At 34.1% G+C, this 17,102-nt stretch overlaps 1 protein-coding gene across 2 annotated transcripts in view; it reads left to right on the top strand.

Moving 5' to 3' along the window:
* TAX1BP1 (Tax1 binding protein 1) overlaps nucleotides 1–17,102 on the top strand; it is a 60,538-nt gene that overhangs the window by 27,376 nt on the left and 16,060 nt on the right. For both annotated transcript variants that reach the window (XM_090287074.1, XM_090287073.1), the window contains exons 6-14: nucleotides 683–831; nucleotides 925–1,015; nucleotides 4,372–4,557; nucleotides 7,390–7,614; nucleotides 8,148–8,294; nucleotides 9,383–9,506; nucleotides 10,671–10,774; nucleotides 13,099–13,224; nucleotides 16,612–16,683. In XM_090287074.1, the coding sequence (XP_090143200.1) occupies nucleotides 683–831; nucleotides 925–1,015; nucleotides 4,372–4,557; nucleotides 7,390–7,614; nucleotides 8,148–8,294; nucleotides 9,383–9,506; nucleotides 10,671–10,774; nucleotides 13,099–13,224; nucleotides 16,612–16,683 (1,224 nt within the window). The remainder of the gene's footprint in view (nucleotides 1–682; nucleotides 832–924; nucleotides 1,016–4,371; nucleotides 4,558–7,389; nucleotides 7,615–8,147; nucleotides 8,295–9,382; nucleotides 9,507–10,670; nucleotides 10,775–13,098; nucleotides 13,225–16,611; nucleotides 16,684–17,102) is intronic.

Raw genomic sequence — 17,102 nt, 5'->3', positions numbered from 1 at the left:
ATTATTAAATTCGATTCTCATTTTATAAACTAGATAGGAAAGACCTTATCTTTTTACAGATTATAAAACAGGCATAGAGAAAAGTTTGATCAAGTTCTCATAAGTTATTGTCTTAATTGTGATCAAAATTTTATACCTTTATATTATTTATGGTAGAATATTTATTTTAAAGAGAAATACATTTTATTTATTAATTTACTACCTTTTTATATTTGCTTCAGTTTCTTTGAATGTTGATTCCTCTGAGTCAGTGGCAGGAACATTGCTTTAGACAGGTATATTAATTAGTGCTTTGCTATAATTATGAGTTGGATTAGAGATCTGTGGTGGTATCATATGAAACCTGATTTGTCTGTGGGTTAACATGGGAAGATGAGCTGTGAAAAATAAAGATTATTATCAATTAAAATTTCTTTTCTCATTTTTTTTTTTCTTGCCCTCTGGTGGAGAAGTTAGTGAAATCAATAAACAGGATGTATGAAAAATGCAGGGGAAAATTGCTTAATTTAGTATATGTAAAGTTGAATATATTTTACAATTTCAGGTTTAGTTTTTAGTGTTAGCTTACAAACTTTGGATGGGACAAATGTGGGATTAAAATTTAAGAATACATAGATACTTAAAAGATGCATATTCATCTTACTAATTAGGTTTATCAGAATACTTTGTTGTTGTTTTTAAGGAACTTACTGAAGCATCAGAAAGTTTAAAAATGGAAAATGAAGAACTTAATAGAAGATACAATTATGCTACATCCAAAGCTGTCAAACTTGAGGAAGATATTGTGTCAGTGACAAATAAAGCAATTGAGAAGGAAACTGAATTGGACAGGTATTTCTGACACTTGTAAAATATACTTTTATGTAAAAATGTTTTAACAGAGCTTTTTTTAATCTATGTTAATGTTGCTTAACTTTAACTCAGTCTAAAGGACAAGCTCAAGAAGGTGCAGAGTGAGAGAGAACAGCTTGAACAGCAGTTGAAGACAGAAAAGGATGAGAAGGAACTTTACAAGGTAATTTATTTTTTTCACTTTTATTACTCTGAAACTTACTTAGTGGTCAGAATTTTGGGAGCAGCTCAGCTGAGCTCCAGCTGAGGCCTCTTGTGTAGTCACAGTGCAGGATGTTGGCTTGGGCTGCAGTCCCCTTACGGCTTAACTGGAACTGAAGAATCCGCTTTCCGGGTGGCTCACTCACGTGACTTCTGGCAGGAGACCTTTCAGTTTCTTGCTATGTGGTCTCTTCAGTAGTGGCATGAATGTCCTTAAAACATGGCAGCCAACTTCCATCAGAGTGAGCTCTGCCAGAGAGCAAGGAGGAAGTTGGGGTGCATTTAATGAGCTAGTCTTTAAAGCTGTACACTGAAGCAAGGCACTTGGTCCCACCGATGCTCAAGAAGAAAGGATTGGGTCCCAAATCCGGAGGAGAGGAGTAGCAAAGGATTTGAGGACGTGTTTTTAAACTACTTCATTGTGTGTACTTCATAAAAATTAATTTTCAGGAAATTAATTTACTTGTATTTTAGATACTGAATAATAAGTGAAAGAGTTTTAAAGGTAATAAAATATGTTTATCAGAATTTATATAACCAATTATTTTCCTCCTTTAGGAACTATATATAAACCTTAGGGGAGAACATTATTTTAGTGATGAGTGTCATGTTTTAGATTTTGACTTTTAGAATAATCTTCAGGGACTGTCATTTTATTTATTTAAAAATATTGACGGTCTTTTTTTTATTTAAAGATTTTATTCGTTTATTTTTGGAGAGGGAGAAAAAGAGGGAGAGAAACATCAATATGTGAGAGAGAGCATAAACTGAGAGATACATAGATCAGTTGCCTCCCACATGCCCCCAACTGGGGACCTGGCCCGAAACCCAGGCATGTGCCCTGACCAGGAATTGAACCAACGACCTCGCAGGCCTCACTCAGTCCACTGAGCCACACCAGCCAGGGCAGGGACTGTCATTTTAAAAAGGATATTCTCACTGATAATAAATTTTTTTGCCTTTTGTATTTTTTCTTTTATTTTTAGGTGATTCTGAAATATTTATGTTAATTGTCAGTACTGTTGTAGATGCATATTGAGACATTTATCTTAAGTGGCTCATAAGCAGTTCCTGGTAGTAGTTTCAGATGAGGGATTCAAGAACATTCTGAGTTATCAGTATTATGGGGTAGAGCTGGCTATATCTAATCTCTTGATTAGATTAGAAGAGGACACCACTCTTATTCGATTAAAGATAAAAATGTAACACTGCATATAGTCAGTATGTGAGAGTCACAATTTGTACTGAGAAACTACAGTATGATCTGTTGTATTGCCACTGGATTTTTCCTACTTATTTTTGGTGGTGGTGTTTTTTTTTAAAGATAAAAATGTTGAGTCTGCGGGGTACATTAGAGCAGAGCAAGGATAGGGAAGTTTTGCTTGTCATAGGTTAAAACCCATTCTGTTTCATGTGACAACTTGACAGCTCTTTCCCCAATTTGGAGCATGCATATGTGTGCATATCACTTTAAAAACAGGAAGAAAAATTGTTGGAGATTCACTGGTGGGTGATTTTATGATTTGACTCAGTAAAAAGTATGCAGAAATTTTTTTTTTAATGATTTTGTAAAATGTAGGGAAAAAACAGAGAGGAAGAATTGATGCCATTGGATTACCATTTGTATGCTGTTTTTGTAGACCACTTTCAAATGCATTTTTTTTCAGTTATAAGGCATTTTTTTTAACCAAATGAAAATTTGGTATCTATAATAATTTTTAATTTAATGTTACTATGAATTTCAGTGAGAATGTTTCAGTTTTATTGCTAGGAAAAGACCTGGGCTTTATTTCTGTGGATAAGTAAGTGCTTTCCATGTTGTTTTTCTGTTAGCACAGTGGGCGATAATAAGACTAATAGGATGTCTGTGTCTTAATTTTAATTCAGTAATAAATAAAATGAATCCTTAAAGACACACTATTTAGTATTGAGAAGTAATAATAACAGGGGTGACTTATTTTGGAAAGGGGATAAATCTGTCTCTAAAACTGTCGCCTTTTCACCCTACTTTTCTTTTCTCTCTGAGAACAGTACTTTTGGTATTTTATAGAGGATTGGCAACGACATTTTAGGGTAAATTCCAGCATTTATATTTTGTATTCTAAAATATTTATATTATCTCTTATTTTTTCACACTTCCTGCCTCTGTGTGTCGGTTGTACACTTGAAAGACAAGTCCTTTGCAAAGGACTTGGCAGGGAGGAAAGAGGGGCAAGAGTGAGGTGTCTTGGGATTTATTCTTTTACAGTGTACTAATATCTTTGGTTTTCTATAAGCATTAGAAGTTGGGATCAGAGTGACATTGAGCTTTTGATTTGAGTACACTCTCAGATCCCACCCCCTGAGTGTTCTCTGAACAGTATTTCATTTAAGTATGTGTGTACCCTGAAAATTGGAAGTAAAACTCTTCCTTAGAGATTTTTGTTTTGTGTTATTTTGCAAGGGGAGTCTACTTACCAAGTTCGACAAGACGTATATTCTTGACTTCAGAATTTTTCATGTAGGTTGTTCACGGGAATACCAGAGAGATTCCTTTTCTCTCCCTCCTTTAGTCCCTGTTGGGTCATGTGACCCATCCCTGCCCTATCAGAATTTAGAGGAATTGGTAATTGATGATTATGAAAATTAGGTAGTGTTTTTAAAGTGATGCTGCAGAGGTTTTGGCTTCTGAGCGCTTCAGCGAACCTAGAGTTATAATATATATTTTGTCCTTGGGAACAGAAATTACTCTTTCAGCATTCCATACTTTTTTAAAGAGTAAGGTGCAAGAAGTACGTCAGTTCATTTATCTGTGGTAGTCTTAACTAAAGCAAGATAATCCTTGATAATGGAAACTGTATGTGTACTTTTCATGATTTCAGTTAATGGAATTTGATTTGTGTATCTGTTGTGAGCAAATGAGCAGCTACAGCCAACATTCCTGGGAAAAATGTATTAGGTTAGTTAATCAACAAATACATTTTTAAGCACACACAAGATGTGATACAGTAGTTTTCACAAGCAAAAATGGAATTGCTTAAGATGTTTTCTAGGGTCTCATTATGCCTTCGTGTTTGAATATATCCGTCTGTAACATAATCTGTTTTCCCAAAAGAACAACCACATCCATTTAAGAAAACTTAAAATCATTAAGTCAAAGGAAAAGACTTCAGAGATCCCGTAATATTTTCGACTTTAGGATTACTAGTCTGAGTCTAGTAAGTCTTCCCATCTCTTAATCATATTTGGGTTAGAGATAAATAGTGGTAGTATTTTAAACTTTGACTGGCTTGGGTTACGGAGTTAGAATATTCTTGACATTTTCAAGCACTGTTACAGGTACACTTGAAGAACAGAGAAATAGAAAATACCAAGCTTGTGTCGGAGGTCCAGACTTTAAAGAACTTGGATGGAAACAAGGAAAACATGATTGCTCATTTCAAAGAAGAGATTGGCAGACTACAGTTGTGTCTGGCTGGGAAGGACGGTCTGCAAAGGGCTTACTTGCTTACCGCCCCCAGTAAGGTAAGGACTTTGCAACATGTATTTGACGATTGTAAAACATTTTATCTGTTAAATGTATCCAATATGGTGGTTTCTGTTTTTTTATTGACTTTATTGGGGTGACATTGGTTAATAAAATTGTATGGGTTTCAGGTATACGATTCTATAATACATGGTGGATTCTATTTTTAATCTTCTCTCCCCCAGCTTTATCTTTTGAATAAGTTTAAACTTACAAGAAAAGTTGGAACAATAGAACAATGAATACATATGTCCGCAAATAAAGGCGAACCATCTTTATCTCTCCCGTTTATATATGTGCCTTTTCTGAGCCATTTGAAAGTCAGTTGCAGGTATTTTGACATTTCACCCCAAATGCTTGAGCAAGTCTTCCCTGTCAATGAGTACATTCTTTATAACCATGATACCAATTAGCACACCTAAGAAATTTAACACTGATACAGCATTCACTCTTATAAATAGGTTTAGTCCACATTCATATTATTTCAATTATATTTTTATATAGCCTTTATGAAGTTTTTCGATCCAGGGGCAGTCAAAGATCACACATTAATTTATTGTGTTCTTGGTCTGCTCTGATCTATACTAACATCCCTGTACTTTTTGTCTTTTATGACATAGATATTTTTGAAGAATTCAGGCTTGTCTGAGAGAATTTAGATCAGTTGTTTTTCTCATGACTAGATCAGGTCAAACATTCTTAGCAAGAAAAGGCATGGGTGATGTTTTGTATATTCTATTGCAGTCATATCAGAAGTCACATAATGTCAATTTCATTCTTGATGATGTTAGGTTTCCTCATTTGTTTAAAGTCATGTCTGCCTGTCTCTCCCTTATCTTAGTGCCTTTCCTCTGTGATGTTTGAGTAATCCGTGGGATGGTAATTGAGATCATGTGAACAGCCTGTTCCCTGGTGGTCTCTTATTCAGTGTTTTATCCCTTGATGATCCTCACCTGCATTGGTTATTACATTAATGATTGCAAAATGGTGATTTAAAAATTCTGTCATTCCTTTTACATTTATTAGTGGGTATTCATTTATTGTGAGAAGAGGTTCCCTGTTGCCCTCTTCCCCTTTTATATATTACTGTGGTCGTAGGGTCCTTATTTTGTTCGGTGTATTACACATTATCATCATTTTTTAAATACTCAAACAGTTCCGTATTTAACCAGGGGGCAACTTTCAGACCTGCTTTTGTGTCTTTTTGATATGTCCCTTTAATTTAAGGAATGTGTGAGCATTTTGCAATATGAGTATGCATACAGATCTTTCCCCTGCGTTGCAGCAGCTGTGCAGTGTCCCTCCTTTTATTTAACAGCTACGTAGTATGGAATCATCTTTAGTTGTGTACAGTCCTTACTATTGTAAGCATGCTGCAGTAAACATTCTTAAATGTGTGGTATGTAATACTGTGTGTAATTGCTGCATAGACTTTCATTGTATGGAGGATATGTCAGTTTATTTATAATTCTCATATTTTTAGACATTTAATAAATGTTTATTATTTCAGTATTTTATTGAAGTCCTGTAAAGCTAAACTTGTGTTCCTACTCTTCAATAATTTTCTTAGAAACTCATGAAAATAAAATTGCTAGATCAAAAGCCACATGCTTTTTTAAAGGTGTTCATGAATGTTACAAAAATCTGGTGAGAAAGGTTAACAGATGATGTAAGTCCAACTGTTTGTAAATGTGCTGATTATCCTAACCTCATCCAGATATTGGAGTATTACTTTTGTAATCTTTTAACAGTTTGAAAGATGATGAATGGTATTTGTTTTAATTTTTTATTTGATTGTTGAGTTGAATTTTTTTTGTATGCGTAGTAGCCATTTAAAAACAATTTTTTTATGTTCATGCCTTTCTCTAGGTTTTTTTTTTTTTTTTCTTGTTAGTTTTGGTTTTTTTCTTTTCTTAATTGATTAGGGAAGTCGTTTATACTACTTTTATTATTCCCCCCCCCTTTTTCCCTTTTGGCATATGGAAGCTGACAGTATTTACATAATTAGATCTAGCAGTGTTGTACCTACAAAGGTTTTCTCCGCCCCAACGTGACATAAATAATCATTTACATTTCCTTCTAAGGAGCTAACAGTTTAAAAACCAAAAGCGGGTTATACTTTTTCTGAGTTTACGTTATTTTTAGTACAGAGATAAAAATAGAAAAGTTGAATAAATTAGATTTATTGAACTCATAATGTGTAGTTAATATTAAAGGAAATAATTTTATCATGGCAGTTTTAACTTTTTAAAGATATTTAGGTTTAAGAGGTGCTTAATTACTTTGCATTTCCCCAGCGCCTCATCTTTGCTATTTGCGTATCAATATATTTCAAAGCTAAACTTTAAATCTGTGTTTTCATAATATTTAATGTTATATTAAAATATCGGTTATTTTTTAGTTTTAATAGTAAACATCTTTTAACAAAATTTTTTGAGTTACAAAGAAGTTTTTGAAATTATTTTTACTGGCGATTATAAAAAATGAGGGTCAGTGCTTCCAGCCGGAGGGATTCTGGGGGACAAGAGCTTTCATTCACGTCTCATTTTAGCCGGGCCATTAAACCACTGGGTATGTTGCCTGACTTCCTGTACTTCAGCTTCCTCGTGTATAAAGTGCCAGTCGTGACACCCAGTATGTAGGACTGTTATACGGGGACTCTAAAACAAAGTTGCTTCTTAAGCTTTTTCTAGGCTAATATACTTGAAGTTGTGAGTAGAAAAGTAATACCTCAATTAAAAATTTTGCTTCTGTTGTAATATGAGCAAAAATTGCTTCTGGTTTTTACTTGAATGTTTTAATTACAAATATATTTATTTGCTTTTCTTCAGGAAGATACATTTATTTTAAAGGAACAACTTCGTAAAGCAGAAGAGCAGATTCAGGCAACTCGCCAAGAAGTTGTCTTTTTGACTAAAGAACTTAGTGATGCTGTAAATGTGCGAGATAGAACTATGGCAGATCTACACACCGCACGCTTGGAAAATGAGAAAGTCAGAAAGCAGTTAGCTGATGCAGTGGCTGAACTCAGGCTAAATGCTGCGAAAAAAGACCAGGTAAAGCAGGTTAATTTTGAGTTTCTATTTTGATCAAAACTCTGTATAAGAATGAGTTATGGTAAAATAAATCAGGTCAGATTCCTGATCAGAATTTTAAGTTTCCATTAATTTTTGTAGTCATTGACTGCCTGGATTGAAATTAATGCAAGCTTTAATGAAAACGACTGTAAGCATATTCCTAATGGTTAGTAAAAGCTGCTCTATTGTTAAACTTTCCGATGTCAGGTATATATTACTTTGTTGGAATTTCTTATTAACTAGTCGCATAAAAAGGTATTATGGTCATTTAACGGAGTAATGCTTGCTCCTCAGGAGGCGGATTATTCTTTAGTTTTTTAATGGATCTTAGTCGTAAGAATAGAAAGCTGGGTTTATTAGGAGAGCTAACTAATGTGGCCCTGTAGCCAAAACTCCAAAACAAATTTAAAAGGCCGGAAAGAAAAAAGTGAAAATGAAGTTTTAACTTACTACTACATTATGATAGAACATTTTTATCTTTTTCTCAGAGGAATTGTTTGTTTCTCTCTTAGGAAAAAACTGATACACTGGAACACGAGCTGAGAAGAGAAGTCGAAGATCTGAAACTTCGTCTTCAGATGGCAGCAGATCATTACAAAGAAAAATTCAAAGAATGCCAGAGGCTCCAAAAACAAATAAATAAACTTTCAGAGCAGTCAGTAAGTATAACTGAATTCAGACTTAGTGAAATATTTCTTTTATCTATATTTTTGTTTGCAAACCAAGTTTACAAAATTCTAAATACCATCTTTTTAAATATAATTTACCTTCGCTTGATTTTAAGTCATTGGCCTAATACAGCAATGATATATATATTTTTAATCTGGAAGTTTTACTTGTTGGACAACCAACAAAGGAAGTAAGGGCAACAGCAGGGAAAACAAGAGAGCTCTCTTTTCTTCACTATTTTCCTCTAAGTTGATAAATGTGTTTTCCACTTAAATATTCAATAAATATTATGGAATCCCTCTGGCAGTGAGTGACACTTGTCCTCAGTGGGATTCACCATTGATCAGTTGTCATGGATGAGTTCTTCCTATTTATATCCACTGGATTAGGAAGAGTTAAAAAGTGTTACCTAATTGTTTTCTATTGCAATGAGGGTGGGTAGGCAGATATAATAAAATCAAAGATAATGTTTCTGTCTTGATATCTGTATGTTTTAATGTGGGTCCCCAAATTGTGCTTAAGTATAAGGTTTCTTACGTAATTGAGTCTTGGAAGTAAAAAAACACATTTAAAATCTGAAGTTGAAAATGATACCCCAGTTCTGTTTACCAACCAAATTTACTGTAAAGGCAGTTTTCTTTGTACTATACTATGTGATATAGATTGTATTTTCCCAGTCTTTTGAAATCTGAAAGGAAACAAAAGCAAGAGAAATACATGAGATAAAGTAGGAAGGGTTTTGTGAAAAAAATATTGCTTTTTTAAGTATGATCCACAGGTATATAGATTTTGGTTTGGGGCCTCTAAGTGTATTATGACTTTGTAGTGGGAAATGTGTGAGATTTCTGTGAATGGCTGGTTTTGGTGGTGTTTTGATGCTTTGATAAGAAAACATAAGGTTTTCTTTTTTGTAATGCGAATTGAGTGATGTGTGTAACTTCAGTCTTTGATGGCTTTTAGGACAATAGCAGCTTTGTAAACTTCCAGGATTTCTTGATATGGCTATTATTTACATAATGACTGAAGGGAGAAAATATAATTTATTTAGCATCCCTTTTATTGTTAACATTTTGAATAGGCCAATACTAATAATGTCTTCACAAAGAAAATTGGGACTCAGCAGAAGGTGAACGATGCCTCAATGAACACAGACCCAGCCGCTGCCGCCTGTGCTGGAGGGGTGAAGCCGCCGCTGTCTGCGGGTGAGAGTCTTTGGGCGTTTTGTGTGGTGCCCTGCCTGCAGCAGAGTTTGTGCTGCTTTATGCTGCTTTGCTCCGGGAGAGAGAATTTTAGGGATTTATGGAAAATTTATAAGAGGGAATTGAGGCAAAGGGAGAGTCACGGATGTGGTGAATATGCGAAATGTGAGTGTGAACGAGTCTCTTATCTTTATGGGAATATTCACAAGTGTTAAATGACCTGGTGTTTACAAGCTCAGATGGGTGTAGCTTTTGGGCTCGAGGACAGCAGCCAAAAATTGAATTTTTAATTAACATCCCACTAAAATCTATGGAATTTTGAAACATTTCTGACACTTCAATTGTTTAATTCTTTTAGGGGGAATAACTTGTAAATCCCCTGTTCGGTGTCTGATCTCTTTCTCCTTGGCTGCTTTGGATCAGTAGGGTACTTTCCTCAGTGTAGTTGTTAGTGGATTAGGTAAATTTTTCATTACTTTGTTAATTTATAGAACAGATTAGAGAGACATAGTGAATACATGAACAACATGTAAATTTGAATTAACTCTAGGATTTTACTTGTCTTTTTTTTTTAACCCTGTGTTAATGATTTAGTAATAATGAAAGTAAGTACTAGAGTATATAAAAGTAGATTTGCTTGTATAATGTTTGGGCAATTGATGTCTTATACTTTTTAAATGTATTATAAATTTACTATTAACTAATTAGGTTGAGCTGCTACAGAATAGAATCCTGTTTTCCATTTCTGTACATCTTCTGTAGTACCTATATGGCGTTATACAATATTTACTTTAATAAAGACCTAGTGAACATTAATGAAGGACTAGAAAAATGACTTTAAATGTTTTCTCAAAGAGTATCGCTTTCCTGCTTATCCTGTCTCGTTAGTTATATAAATTTTTGTGCCATTTTAGAATTATTTTCAGCGAATTAAAAAGAAATGATCCTTTCAAACTTGGTTCTGGCCAAACTGACATTTAAAAAATTCTCAGAGTTTATGTTATTCTATTTTGTTTATTTAGTGAATGCATCGATATTTTTAAACAGATGTTTTTCTCCTTCAGTATTCCATTTATTGTATTTCATAGTATACTGACCTTTAAGTTATTCTGATCAAGAAAATAAGGGTAAAACTAATTTTTAATAATCTTGTTTTCTACCATGTAGCAGAGACGGATTTTGACATTGTAACAAAAGGGCAAGTCTGTGAAATGACCAAAGAAATAGCTGAGAAAACAGAAAAGTATAATAAATGTAAACAACTCTTGCAGGTAAGCTAGCAACCTTGTAAGTGAAAGACAGATTTATCAAATGTTATGGCTTAGTTCACCTGTACTGTTTTGAATGATGAGTGTCCTAGGATTTCTTTTCCACACAGATACTGATACTTCATTTAACTGTTGAGATGTTGACAGGGGGTTGCTTTGTGTACCTTTTTTATGTAGGCCTGTGTGTAAAATCGTGATCTTAAAATTTCTGTTCACCTTCTCTTGATAATGGGCAAGTGATTGAGGTTGAATATTATTGTTTGTCTTCTTATTGTAAGGATACATGAAAAATGTTTGAACTTCATAAAAGAAAAGTGCTCCTTTTACCTTTAATAATAGCAAAGATTTCTACCACATCTTAGAGCGAACAGATTTGCAAAGTGGAAAGGGGAACATTAATCAAATGAGTTGTTGCCTTTACAACGTTACTTATTTTGACTATTTTAAACTGTATTCAGATATTTTCGTTTTGCAAATGTCTTGGTAGCATTCACTTCTAGAGTAATTAAAGGACAAAGGGAAAATGCTTCTCATTTTTACCTGATTTGAGGAAGGGAGGAAAAGGTATTTTGTGTATGTAATTTTTGTTTAATTAAACAATTTTTTTTGTCTGTTTCCCGGTGCATGTGGAGTAGAAGGGGATAACTTTTAGAGCTGGAGAAGTTCATGTATCAGCTCAGGGTCACTAAAGTAACAAAATATTTTTATGTTACTGCCTTCTAAATAATATTAATTTAATGCAATCTTTTAATTAGACTTTGAACGTTTATGTTACTTCAGATGATCTTACCTTCTGTGGCAGTGTTGATTAGAAAATTTACCTTTGAGTTCAAAGTAGTTGTTTATAAGGGACTAAACTGTTTTCATTATAAAATAATTCTGGATGAATATTAAAAATCTCATTTAGTACTGAAAGTATAGAATGTTCCATTGAAACTAAAAACTTCCCAAGGTACATTTTTTTTTTTCAACTATGTTGAAGTACAATTGAAATCCAATAAACTGCACATATTTGAAGTCTGCAGTTTGATCATTTTTGCCATATATAGTTGTGAAACTTACAATGTCAGGTGTTTTTGTACCTGTTCGCAACTCATCCCTCTCTGTCCCTATCCCTGGGAAACTGTTGGCTTGCTTTCTGCCACTATAGATTAGCCTACCTTTTGTACAGTTTCTATAAATGGAATCTTATGGTCTGTACTCTGTTTCTTGTCCTCTTTCAGCATAATTATTTTGAGACTTAGGCGTGTTGTTGCTTATATTGGTACTTCTTGTTATTGCAAGAGTTCAAATCTTTGCCATTTTAAAAACTGGGTCATTCATCTTACTGAATTTAAGTGTTCTTTATTCTGGCTATAAGTATTTTGTCTCATATATGTGTCGTCAATATTTTCTCCAGTCTGTGCCTTGTCTTTTTATTTCCTTAATGTTATTTTTAGAAAAAGTTTTTAATTTTGATGAAGTACAGAGTATCAGTTTATTCTTTTATGTTTTGTGCTTTTTATGTTCTAAAGAACATAAGCCTAATTTAACTTGTAAAGATTTTCCACTACCTTGTCTTCTAGAAGTTTTATAGTCTTAGGTTTTACATATACATGTATTAACCATTTCAAATTTATTTTTGTGTGTAGTGTGAGGAATGGTATATATAGTATGAATATTTAGTTGATCCAGTATTTTTTGATGAAAAGACTTTGTTTTCTCCATTGACTTTCTTAAGGAATATTTTAAAACTTTCACCTTAAACAAAAACATTCAGAATGAAATTGGCCTATTTACCTATTTGTCATATTTGTAATTCCTTCCTCTAAACACTCTGGGTAATAGAGTAGAACAGTGTGTAACAAGTCAACCTAGAGATTGTCTTCATCAGGAAATCCCAGGATTTTATATATCAATGTCTGGAAACAATGGAATTACACATATAATTTTTATTACCTCCCTTTGCAAAGTAACACATGGTTATTGTGAAACCTTACAGCATTATAGAAATAATCAAGATGGTAAAACCATACCATCAAGATCCTGATTTCCAAAAACACGGGCTATTAATAATTTTGTTTATATTTTTTATACAGTACTATGTAGACATCATATGAAATTGTGTGAAACAACTTTTAAAACAAAAATAGGATTATACTATGTATTCTTGATATTTTTCTTTGTTAATTCCATTGTTTGTATATAAAATGATTTATTCAGTCTTCCACTGATAGGTATTTGGTTATTTCAATTTTTATACTCTTACAACATACTTAAATACGTTTGTGTAGATATTGGCTCTATATGGATTTAAAATCTTTTGGTAATTTACTAATTTTATTTAGGATGAGAAAACAAAGTGCAATAAATATGCTGATGAACTTGCAAAAATGGAGCTGAAATGGAAAGAACAAGTAAAAATTGCTGAAAATGTAAGACTAGAACTGGCTGAAGTAGAGGACAATTACAAAGTAAGTTTAGTATTCATGTAATGTGAGGCATATCATACATAGTTCCTGGTACTTTTGAAAGTGTGCTGTCTATAATTTTTATCAGTAAATTGTACATTTTTAATGTACATTTTTAATATGGATAACTGGGATAGTATTTTTGTGTATAAATTAAAATGTACTATAAATTTAGTTATGTTGTGTATATAGTTCAATAACTAAACTGAGAAAGTGGATACCTACATCATTGCCACTGTGGCTTTAATTCTCTGGCTTCAGATGGTCGTTAAAATTATATCTCTTGGGAGTGGGGGTGGAGTTTGCTGGGGGAGGGGGTACTGGGTGGAGGGGAGCGAATGGGGAAAAAATTGAAGCTATTGTAACAATAATCAATAAAATATACTTAAAAAATTATATCTTAATTTTGCTTAGTATTTAAAGATGAAAAATGATCATTTCATTAGTTTCTTGTTCACTTAAAAAGAAACATGAATGTGTATTCAAAATTATTTTAGGGTCTTGGCATTTTTGTGGGAGTGTAATAATATATGAGCAGTAATTTTTAAAATTTAAGAATTTTTAAATTTATCACCAATGTATGCTACTTACAATCCTAAGTGAAATACTGCAGAATACATTTTTGCCAGTGTAACATAAGCCAATAAACAAGCCTTAATGGTAAATAATATTTGTAAGAGTGTTAGAGAAAAAATAATTAGCAGGCAATCTAGCTAATTAATAAGAACAAGGGTGTTTTTCCCTCTAAGGAATAGTGTAATCTTATGTATTCTAAAACAGATATATATATATATAAAATTTGGCATATTTTTGTGTCAATGCATTAAGACCAAGAAGTTCTAAATTATTTTAACTTTGCTAAGTCAGAACTTAATGGTACCTATAACTTAATTTTTAGATGTACTCTTACGGACACCAAGGATTACTTTAGGTTCCCCCGCATGGGGGCTGAGAGGGTGCCACATTGCAGGCTAAGGTACCTATGCTGGTGGTCCTTTCATTATCTCTGTCGAAATAGAATTTTGAAACTTTTATTTCATATTATTACTGTTTTTGAGATCCTTGTGGATATTGATTTCAGTGGCTGGCAACTTATTTATAAAGCTGAACACTGAATTTATATGAAATTTTATTTTTGAAGATTGAGAAAAAATGACTTAGTAAATACTTATTGAAGCCTATTATATGAGGTCTGCCCAGAAGGCATCCAGCCATGTAATATGAAAAGTAGAGGCATTTATTGAAGAAGATACAAGATACACGAAACATTGTACATAGGACAATAACACCTCAGTCCCTTCAAAGTAGGCCCCTCGGGATCTCACACAGTTCTCCCAATCACCATCAGCTGCCCCTTTATATTTTCCTGAATCTAATTGACTGTCTGAAATCTCTTCTCTTTCAAAGGTGATATTAGTTTTGGGAAAAGGCAGAGTCCCAGGGCACTAAATCTGGGCTGTAGTGGGGCTGAGTCACCTGGGTGATTTGTCTTCCCAAAATACTTTGCATGAGACCTGATGCAAGAGTGCCCAAGCCCGTGGTCATGATGAAGCTGCCAGTCACTGGTTGCCCATAGCTGTGGCCTTCTGAATCATCCAGATAGTTTCCGCAGAGGAATATTTAAGCTTGGTGCAAAATTGGATGCAGATTCATTTCTCTATTCACTCAGTCATTTTGAATGTGACAGCCACACAGTACACGTGCTCACTCAATGGTGCCCCCTGCCCCCATTCCCCTCTGACTAGCACAGTAAAGCCATCATTGTTCACACATGTGCATTCCAGTCCACGCTCCTTGGCTGCCAGGTTACATTGATGTCACCCAAACTGTTCTCATTATGTTAACAATGGTTTGACTCTTCTGGACAGACCTTGTATATATAAAGGCCTATGTTAGCTATTATGTGGCTGTCATATATGTCATAAGTACAGTGCTATGCTTAAGGAGTTCATGACCTAGCAGAGAATGTTAGAAGTGTAATGGGGACAACTCTTCACATTCACAGCCTAGGTAACCATCTGTCAAACCCAATGGGGATCTAAATAATATTTTTATTTCATTAATGATAAAAACGAGCATTGAGATTGAGCAACATATTTAAGGTTGCACAGCTTGTAAATGTCCTTGGCTTTATGTTTAGTGCCCTTTCCCTTATTTTTCACTGTTTAGACACAAACCTTCATATCAGACGAGGCAAACTGTGATGAAGTTCTACATGAGTAATAAGTCTAAGTACTTTTAAGACCATTTCCAGTAGAATAAGAGTTAGACATTATGGAGAATCTAGACCTTTGAAAGACCCAGCTGGAGGAAAGGAGAAGCAGAACTAGGAAAAGAAAGCTACAGTATTCTAAGGCGATGGAGAAGCATTAGTACAGTTTTGGAGGTCAGGATTATAGAGCATTGCCTGGGAACTGTTAGCAGTCTTCAATAGTAAGACTTTCATGTCTGGTGGTGTAGATGAGGCTTGAAAGACAGGTCGAAGCTGAATTTGCTGCTCAGGTTTTCCTAGGACAAAATAAACCCAACTAGAGTGGGTCCTTTTGAAAATAGGATTTATAGGTGGAAAGGAGTTTTGAAGGTAAGAAAACCGGGTATAAAGTCTGACGAATTGATAAAGGCAACCTCCTTGATACCTTCCCTGATCACCTGCCATTCATTGAATAAGACACAAGTTTATCAAGAAAACTTTTGAAAGACATTGTTACGGGGAAAACCATTGAAGAGTAGTTTCATTTGTATTTGTATCCATAGTGCATAGGTGAACAATGGGTAGTTGTGAAATGAATGAATGAATGAATGAATGACTTAGAGACTGAAAGTGTTGGAAGCAGAGGAAGAGGAGAAAGGAGAAGTATTCATAGTTTCCTAGTGTCAATCACAGTGGGCTCTGAGACTGATAATATCAACAGCAACAACAACAAATAGAAAAGGAGGTTTGGGATGGTTGCCTTTGCAATGCAGAAAGAAAGCACTGAGAACATGTCTAACCATCGATTAAAAAGGCACATGAGTTAGTACTTGTGAGTTACTCCCATGGGGATGACGTTGCAAGCACAGGGGAAAGGGAGTTTTCAGAGAGACTGTAGCGAAGAGAAGCCAAAGAAGAAACTTTGCAGATTACCCACGCTTGTCGCTGTGAAGAAGTGGATGCACAGAGCCGAGAGAAGGACAGTGTTGGTGCCGTTCCATGTAGACACGGGACGAGTTGCAGGAGGAAGGGACATTGGTCAGGGTGACAGGTGCTCCAGAGACGTCAAAGACTAAGAACCAAGGAAAACACATGGATATAGTAATAGCTATTTTGATAGGATGGTATAAATTGTGGGAATATAAGGAAAGAGGAGATAATGAAAATAATTAATAGCACTTTTTTTTTTTTAAATTCAGCTTCAGTTGGCAGAGAAAGACAAAGAAATAAATGGTCTAACTTCACATTTGGAAGGCCTCTCCAGGGAGAAGGTATTGAACAATGCACTTCAAAAATGTTTTCTATGACACTGAATGATGATACAGCTTTCTGAAGAGACAGAGTTGGCAGCGCGTGAGAGGGTGATTTTGAAAAAAACAGTTAATGAGTAAAGAAAATAACTGTTGAGGTTCTTAGATGAAAAATGTTTTTTGTTGAGTATTTTAAAATGTTTTACTCTATAATATTAGAATGCTTAATTGTTGAAACTTTAGTCTTGGTACGTATTTTGTATTTAACAATAAAACAAATATTACAATGTTCATTCAGATTTAGGAAAACAGTAAAAAATTTCAGAAGTAAATATAATGCATTTATGGGTTTTCTTTGTGTGTGTGTGTGTGTGGAATAGGAAGCATTTTCGAAGTTGTTAAATGATTTATAGCATAACCTACATTCAATCAGAGCATGC

This window comes from Furipterus horrens, unplaced genomic scaffold (assembly GCF_987537825.1).
Source record: "Furipterus horrens unplaced genomic scaffold, mFurHor1.1.pri manual_scaffold_9, whole genome shotgun sequence".
Lineage (NCBI taxonomy): Eukaryota > Metazoa > Chordata > Mammalia > Chiroptera > Furipteridae > Furipterus > Furipterus horrens.
Note: the sequence above shows the minus strand (reverse complement) of the source record. Positions and strands in the feature narration are given on the sequence as shown.